Genomic DNA, 9,257 nt, shown 5'->3' with positions numbered 1-9,257 from the left:
TTTTTTGGTTGCAGCTGTCATTGTTGTTTGGCGGGTCCGGGCTGGGGATTCGAACCCGCCACCTTAGGTGTACGTGGCTGGCGCCTTAGCCCGTTGAGCTATAGGCGCCGAGCCTCGTTTGCCTTTTAGTCTTTGTTGTTCCCACCCAAGTCAGACCCCCCAGTGATGCCTTCAGTGGATGAAGCAGCAATGCCTCCCAACAAGTAGCAGGGGACATTTATGCAAATGAGCAGAGAAATGTTCCTTGTGGGATTATATCTGCCCTCCCCCAACATGGGGAGTGAGATCGGTTTTCTTCATCCATTCATTTATTCATTCATTTCACCAACATTTATTGGGTGTGTCCAGTAAATCTTCCTCTGGGTCAGGCTCTGAAATGGGCGTTGGAGAAATAGTGGAGAATGAGAGTATGTCTCTGGGCTGAAGCAGCTCTTGGCCTGGTGGAGAGAAAAACAAGCAAAGGAGGTTTACCTGCAGTGTGCTGAACACTGTGATTAGTATATAATGATGTTTAGGGACAAGATAGTCTTTATCTCTTGAATGAAAGGTTTTTAACCAAGAGTCAGAGATCTTAGAAATGAGGACATCATTCTGCTGACTGGCTTTCTAGATTCCAGAGAAGCTGTTCTCAACCTGTGGGTTCCAACCCACAGGAACTGTATTAAAGGGCCACGGCATTAGGAAGGTTGAGAACCACTGTTCTAGAGGAAGAGACTAGTAGGAAGAAAATTTGCATTAACTGATAGTCTAGTATGTGTCAGGGACTGTGTCAGGTGCCTTCACATCAGTCCTGTGCTTCCCTGGCACTGCAGGGGGCTGGGCCCGTGTTTTAGAGGGCTCCACTCCAGACCTCTAGTCCTCCTGCTACTCTCCATTTTCCAGGTGAGGAGTTCTTGGGGGGCCAAGGGGCATGACCATTCTATCCACACGCCTCCTCTCTGTGCCAACTCTGGATTCACGGAATTCCAGAATTCCCAGCCCAAATTACCCTAGGTTTGGGAAGCTGACAGCACTGGCCTGTATGCATGGACCCAACCAATGTGTGGCCTAGGGGCAGTATTTCCAGGTGATTTGGACAGAGTGTGGAGTGAGACTTGGTTCACTCTGTGAAGGATGGGTAAGAAGGGGTGCAAAAGAAGAGCAGACGCTGGCAGCCATGGCCTCTTTTTACCTAAGACCCCACATTTCATCTTTATGACAGCTCCATGAAGTAGACAATATCTCCACTCACATGAAGACATGCTAAGTGAAAAAGGTTACGCAATATGCCCAAAGTCACCTAGCTAGAGTTGTCCTGTCAGATGCCAAGTTCAGGCTGCAGCCCATGAGAGTAGCTCTTGAAAGCCCTCATCACCCCCATCTCTCCCAGATCAAATATATCCCAGTACCTATCAACTTCAGATTCACTGAGGACAAGATAGTCTTTATCTCTTTGCTGACATTCAGACTAGCAAACTCCTCTGTTAAGGGGCAGCTACCATTGATAGAGATGAATGATTTAATAATTCTCATAAAATCAGCTAAAAAGGCTCAGTCTCCCCACCTGTCCCTTCAGTGTCTGCCCTTAGCCTTTCTTGTCTTCAAACTCTCAGGGAGGAGCAACCATTAAAGCCAGGGGGTGGACATACAGTTTGAAAAGCCTAGTTTAATAGCACAGTAAAAGTATATGGGGAATGAAATATATTGTTTGTATATTATAAACAGAAAGGTTTTTTTGTTAGATGAGGAGAAGAAACATAGTAGTTTAAAAAAGGCTGAGAAGACTTGCTCCAGGCAATCTTATTTTCAGTCTTTGTTTCAATAGCCAAGTGTACATTGGCATTTCTCAAATCTACCTTAAACTTGGACCACTCTCCCAAGCACTAGACTTACCTCCTGCTGCTGACTGGACATGTTCAGCCGGACATTCTGTAGATGCCTCAAGCTTAGCCAGGCCCAAGCCAGGCTCAGTCATCTTCATGAGCTCCCCACCTGGCCTATCCACCCCTCCCTATCTCAGCCATGGTGACACCACCGTTTGCTTCCTGTCAGACTCCTTCTCCTCATCCTTGATTCCACTACTCTCCAACTCTTCATTCCCCCTCTGGAAGTCTCTCCAGGCCACTTCTCCTCATCCATTGTGCCGCCACTGCTGCCTTCTGTTGTAATTTTTTTATTTTGCCCTGAACTACTTAAGAATCTCAAACACTTCTGTTGGCTGGTGTGATCATCTTCCTTAAATAAAAGCATGATCACAGATTTTCTCTGCTTAAGGATCTTGTGAGTCCCACTGCACAGGGTAAAGGTCACACTTTTCAGAACCACACCTAGGCCTTCCAGAGTCCATCTGTCTTCAACATTTCTGTTTTCTCTTTCTGCTATGTACCCTGAATCATAAGTTGACCCAGGTACTGCAATGCAGGATGATACCCTCCCCATACCCCGGAACACTCCTCCCACACCTCCCAACCTGGTCAGAGTCTGCCTCCTTGGACCATGATCATATCCCACCCCTGGAACTCCCAGATCAACATAGTTTCCGGAGTCTGCATACCAATTACAAAAGCCTTTGTCTGCTTTCTACTAGGCCATGAATCCTTTGATGGGTACAAATTTGATAACTTCATCATTGGTACCAAGTAGCCAAGGCAGTGCTTCAGCAATTTTAGTAGAAAGAATGAACTATTCCAGTCACTTAAAAACAAAGAATATGAGCAAAAGATTGATATATATGGCTGCTTAAAACATTTAAAGTGATTATGCCATAAACTAATGTTAGAAAGGATTAAAATCCAAACTTGATGCATGAGTATACATTGCTCTTATGAGTCATTTAAAATAAACATTCCAGGAGAAAAAATGGAACAGAGAACATACAAGGCTATGTGTGAGAGAATACAACTTGGAAACATGTATATGAAATAAAATGTAGCCTCACTTTTAACAAGTGCTATTTAAAGCAATGGGATATTTTGCTCCACCAGATGGCAAAGATAATATAATAATAATAACCAGCACTGTGTATCTAAAATAAAGAAGGCTTTCTTATATACTTTGTTGAAGGTGTCAGCTACGTGACTCACGCCTATAATCCTAGCACTCTGGGAGGTTGAGGCAGGCAGATTGCTTGAGCTCACGAGTTCAAGACCAGCCTGAGCAAGAATGAGACCCCCCATCTCTAAAAATTAGCTGGGCATTATGGTAGGTGCCTATAGTCCCTGCTACCAGGGAGGCTAAGGCAAGAGGATTGCTTGAGCCCAAGAGTTTGAGGTTGCTGTAAACCATGACACCATGGCACTCTACCAATGGTGACAGAGTGAGACCCTGTCTCAAAAAAAAAATAAAAGGGAAGTGTCAGGTACAACAACTTGTCTGATATACACTTTGACAGTGTGCATCAACAAAACCTTAAAATGGTCATATATTTGACTTTAATAATCAAATTTTCAGAATTCTTAATAGTATGAAAAACTATGACATAATGGTAAGTGAAAAACTATAACCATAAGGTGTGATGTATTATATTTTCCCTACTTATAAAAAACTTAACATAAATATATAAATATGTGCATTTCTCTTTTCTATATAAACTTACTATAAATACATACATTTCCCCCTTTTATTCATCAGTTTCAGATTTATTAAGTGCCTGTCTAAATGTAGAAAAGCATGACAAGGGGTGACAAAAAAGATGACTGTTGACTCCTTTATTCTGTGTGACTTTTTCAATCTAACTCAGTATCTATAATGGAATTTCTTTTTGAATAGCCACTTGGAATCATTGGCTTTCACCTGACTTACAGTTCAAAAAGTTAAATTAAAACACCCGGAATATTCCCACATACTTTGAAGCCACATCACCAACTTCATCATCTCCACCCCAATTCTGTCTTTATGGATTTATTCTTTAAAATTTTACTTTTGCTATAATCTTATGAAAGCTCCAGGAAAAATAAAAGAGAGATCAAATTTTACTTTTGTACCTGTTACATTCCATCTTCTTTGGGGTCGCTGCTCCTTCCTGTTGGATCTGGCCTTCTGTTACTCATTGCTTTCCACTTCAAGGCTTGGGCACATGTAGAATCCCAACTTCACCACTCTCATCCCACGTACTTGTACACACATTGCACGGGGCAGGGCACTGGCGGGTCCACTTCTAGTACCCAGCTCCTTTTTTTATTGCGTTTTTTGGCCGGGGCTGGGTTTAAACCTGCCACCTCCGGCATATGGGGCCGGCACCCTACCCTTTTGAGCCACAGGTACCACCCGATCTCAGGCCCTTGGGGCTCCCAGGCCGCAGGACACGGAGGCAGCATTCAGGAACATGGGCGTGTTTCATGAAAGAGCCAAAGTGAGAGTATTAAGAAACTGAGGAGGGGATTTGTGAAACTGCAGAGGAGTGCAGAAAGGAAGAGGGAATACGGCACAGAATGAGTTCTCTTTAGGTCCCAAGGCTTATCTCAGGGGCTTGGCACGTGTGGTTTAAGTGCTATAACTGAATGCATGAGTTGCACCCTGCCATTGTTGGTGGTGTTAGAGTTGCCAGACCCTGTGCCCATGTGTGTATCTACCTCACTTAATCCACACACCACAGCCGTGAAACACAGACACTGCTGGGTCGCTTAATGACCAGGGTAAATGACCACTGATAAATGCTGGAGCTGCAATTCGAAGTCCAAAAGCTTGAGCTAGTAAGTTTCCCCACTCAAACCCATTGAGGTTATGATATATTATATCCAACTTTTAGCCTCTGTGTTATTTATTTTATTTTCTATACTGGAAGGATTAAATCAAATGGCCCAATGCTGATTGTAATGAGATATCTTTTATGACTACAGGAAAAAATGTTACAGCCATACATTTAAGCTTAATACATTTTCCTTTTTTTCCTTCTAGAAAGAAGACATTATCAAACTTATTATTGAAATATGTGGTAAGATTTAACTATTAAGAAAAAAAGTATCACTTTAAAGTAATAGCCCAACTCTCCACTGTGTCTGTGGGGTAACCCATTCACTGGAAAATGAATATTGGATAGCTAGTGGTTAAGTTCAAAGCTCATTTGAAGTCAATGGGAAACTGAAAGACAGCAAGAGAGGCTATGGGAGTCCTGACTTAAGAAAGGAAAATCCTCTTGCCGGGCTGGTTAAGGCATGTGAAGGTGTGGGCTGAGAAGGTGTGGGCCAAGACTGCAGGCAGCCAGGTGCTTCCTAAGCTCAGTGCTCATTTGTATTCAGTGACATTTACCTGAACTCAGGAAGGAAAATGCAACAAAGGAAATAGGACTGCAAGAGCCGGGTGGGTATTTGAGTACAGCCTTCCTGGAGATTATAATGTCTGTGTTGTTCCTGACACAAAAAAGTCCTTCTCAATTGAATTTTAAGTTGCACTTAATTCCAGAAGCAGGAGCTCAGAGCCGGGAGTTCATCTTGTTTTCCAACTGCTAAATGTTTCCAAGGCAGGATACTCTAGAGTTAAAATTGTTACCAGAAAAAGGAAGTAAAGAAAAGAGATTAACCAAAAGGCTAGAGATAATTGGAATAATGATGAGACGGTCTTCTGTGTTTTATGTGAACAGAGGCAGGAATATCATTGTCCTTCCAGAAAGAGAATTCTAGAACTAGCTTGTGGACCTAAAAGCTTCTGGACCAAAGAAACGGCCTAGGAACATCTACTGTGATAGACCTGTTTAGAGTTGGCTTGTGGGTTCTAACGTCCCTGCAAAAATAACACCAGGTTTCCCGATGGTTTTCTGTGGTAGGGTTGTTGGGCGACATGAAGATAGGAAAGAAATGAAGCCCTGATAACTTTTATTCCCTGGTGACTCTGGCCACTGCTTTAAATGGTTGTTTATTGACCCAAATAAAAGTTTTTTATTGACCTGTGTTCTCTGGGATCACGCCATCAAAAGGTTTCATAGTATCAAATGTACCGCTGGCCTCCTTAATAAATGGAATGCCATACTTGTCATTATTGGTGACTTGGGACATAAACTAGAAAAGTTAAGGGTAGCTATTTTTGTATAGTTTAAGGCCTAATCCTCTCCTCACAATTAACATTTTTTTAACCATTGCTTCATTCAGTGGCCTTACCAGTGAGAAAAATCTTTATTTTCATATAAAGATATAGTTGAAGATATGTCAATCAGCTTTAAGATTCAGATAAAGAGTAAATTTAAGGCAGAAGTTATGCTAAGTTGTCCTGGGGAGAAGGAAAGGAATATAATTGGGAAGGCATACACAGGGAGTCAGAACTCTTAAAAATATCTGATTTTTAAATCTGAGAAATGGGCACATATGTGCTTATTATTTTACCCACTACAGAGTTTGTTTTTCTCCCAATATATTATTTTTTTTTAAGTTAAGTATGGAATCCAGAAAGGAGAGAGTTGTCAGCTGTCTTCACAATCACAAAAAAGGAAGATGATAATTCAGGTCTCAGGTTCATTCTTGCCCTTCTCTCCCTTAGATTTTCATTCCTGCAATATTTCCATCTGAACATTTATCTTTTAGGTTGTGGGCCCAAATGCAGAGAGACTCCGCTAGAACTGGTGTTCGTGATCGACAGCTCAGAAAGTGTGGGGCCAGCAAACTTCCAAATCGTCAAAAATTTTGTGAAGACTCTGGCTGACCGGGTCGCTCTGGACCTCGCCACAGCCCGCATAGGCATAATCAACTACAGCCATAAGGTGGACACGGTGGCCAGTTTGAAACAGTTCTCCAGCAAAGATGACTTCAAGCTGGCTGTAGACAACATGCAGTATCTGGGAGAAGGCACCTACACGGCCATCGCTCTCCAGGCAGCCAATGACATGTTCAAGGATGCAAGGCCAGGTGTGAAGAAGGTGGCCTTTGTCATCACTGATGGGCAGACTGATTCCCAAGATAAAAAGAAATTGACGGAAGTGGTGAAGAATGCCAGCGATGCCAATGTGGAGATATTTGTGATTGGGGTGGTGAAGAAAAATGACCCCAACTTTGCAATATTCCGCAAAGAAATGGATCTTATTGCTTCTGACCCAGATCATGTTTATCAATTTGATGACTTCTCTGCCTTGCATGGTAAGGAAGGCTATCTGCCTTTGGGGAAAGGAATTTACATTGTTCTTCCATGTACCACATCACCAGATTATGGATTTTACTGACCAAACAGGGTAACCAGGATGTTAGTAAGCCTATGTCAACATTAAACTGTAACACATAAACTCCAGAAGGTAAAACGTTTAGTATTATCTAGTTGGGAGGGTATAGTCCCTGGTCTTTATTCATGCGTGATAAGTGCTGAGTTGGCCTTGGAGTTGTTTAACTGGGTTCCAAGGTGAATGAACAGAATTGAAAAGAAATAATGGGACTTGGGCACATTGCTGAGATTGGTTAATGTTCAGAAAGTTGCCTAACTAGGGGATTGAGCAAGCTAGCAGCAAGGCAGAAAACAGACTTGATCAAAATGAATTAAGAAGTGCATGTCAAATGAAAAAGAGTATTGATAATCTAGAGAGACTAGGAAGGTGAGTAACCAGGATTGTTTAGCAGGCATGCTCTATTGTCTGCTTTTATGAAAGCAGATAATGGTGGTAAAGAGGTTGATGTCAGGAATTTATTGTAAAGAATAACCTTTTGGATATTTGTCCTATGGTCATTGCTCATCTGATGGGCTTCCCTATGCTAAGTTTACCCTTTTACATTACCCTGATGTTTACTAATAAGGCATCTAAGACACTGGCTCATCTATGATTAAACTATAGTCAGTATCACTTTACAGTGAAATTACATTCCAATTATTTGGAAACAGATGACTCATTCTGGCAGGGCCTGTACCTGGCATGCTGTGGAGTCAGTGAAAGTTAAGCTTAACACAGTTTTATGCTTCAGTTTGGCTCTAAGCTTCCTCCTCCATCCACCTGGGAGTGGGGCATGAGGTGCAGACCCTCAATGCCTCATGCCCTGACAGCTCTGGACTAGCATGGCTGACCCTATAGATAGCATCCCATGTTCAAAAATGTTCCCTTGTCTATATTTCTCTCCCTCTCCAGAGTTATCTAACCTGGGGTTCAATTTTCCTCAGCACCCTTCTGGGTGACTGGTAGGTTGATCTGACATATTTATTCAATCTCATTGGGCAGTGAATGTGTTATAGGGCCAGAGACATTTCAGAGCCAACTTATATTTTTATCATTAAAGAGCTTTATCATCTTATCTGGAGGAGTTAATAATTTATTATTGCCAGTGAAGAATATATTTTTGGATTGGCTGGCCTTTTGCTGTACCTAAAACCTGAGGTAATAGCCTATTTAACTTATTATGGGTGAGGCTAGCCTTTTATGTAGAATAATTCACAGTAAATAGATCCTTTAGATAAACAAGGATTTAAATCATTCTGTTGCCTCTTTGTGGTATTGTATAATATTAAATTAAACAAAATTAGTTTATATACAGATGACATAAAAATACTGTCTGTGTTAGTTCACTTAGTAGTTGTTTTCAAGCAATAGGAAATAGCTTATTTTCAGGAGTGCAGATCTCTTTAAATGGGTTTTAAGTAATATTTCATTGTGTCTACCAACTGCCTTTTCTACTTCTCTTTCAAAAGACACCCTGCAGAAAAAATTGTTTAAAAAAATTTGTGAGGATTTTGATTTCTATGTCCATCAAATTTTTGGTTCATCATCACGTCAACCTGGACTTGGGGTATCAGAGGAAGAACTTGGTGAATCTACTCCAGAGCCTCAAAAAGAAACTTCTGAGCCAGTGAGTAACCATCTCTCCTACTTTGGGAGCTTAAAATGGTCTATTCTGTCTGTTTCATAGCCAAGATAATTTTACCCTGCACTATCACAAATCAGCTGGGGTTGGTGTATTTTCAAGTTTTCAGCTCTAAATGTTAGTAACTTGACTCTAGATTTCTAGTTCTGAAATAGCTTTGGACACATGAATATGACATCTTTAAAAATTCATTATTCTTTAAGTAATTATTTATTTAGTATTGCAAAATCATATTTTTATATTCTACCTCTCTCACCACCAAAGTAACTGTGTACTTGGAACAAATTAACACTACAGGATGTGAACTCACCCACTTGCCATGCTGTGTAGATTCTTTTATACCCAACTACAGTGCTCCCTCCTCCACCTGTGTATCCATTCCCCCCTTTCTACCCTCTCAAGTTTTTTCAAAGTATGCACATGTAGACTCTCACTGGATTAAAGACTTAAACTTAAGACATGAAACCATAAAAATACTAGAAGAAAGTGTAGGGAAAACACTTGAAGAAATCGGTC

General features: G+C 41.3%; 1 protein-coding gene across 1 annotated transcript in view; it reads left to right on the top strand.

The window, feature by feature from the left end:
- The window catches only part of COL28A1 (collagen type XXVIII alpha 1 chain), a 190,010-nt gene that overhangs the window by 167,523 nt on the left and 13,230 nt on the right, over window positions 1-9,257 (top strand). Inside the window, exons 30-32 of the mRNA XM_003782701.2 lie at window positions 4,876-4,912; window positions 6,492-7,040; window positions 8,569-8,726. Of these exons, the coding sequence (XP_003782749.1) occupies window positions 4,876-4,912; window positions 6,492-7,040; window positions 8,569-8,726 (744 nt within the window). The remainder of the gene's footprint in view (window positions 1-4,875; window positions 4,913-6,491; window positions 7,041-8,568; window positions 8,727-9,257) is intronic.

This window comes from Otolemur garnettii, unplaced genomic scaffold (genome assembly GCF_000181295.1).
Source record: "Otolemur garnettii isolate 467f Iridium unplaced genomic scaffold, OtoGar3 scaffold00005, whole genome shotgun sequence".
Lineage (NCBI taxonomy): Eukaryota > Metazoa > Chordata > Mammalia > Primates > Galagidae > Otolemur > Otolemur garnettii.
The sequence above is the reverse complement of the archived record's forward strand: the minus strand, read 5'-3'. Positions and strand labels throughout refer to the sequence as shown.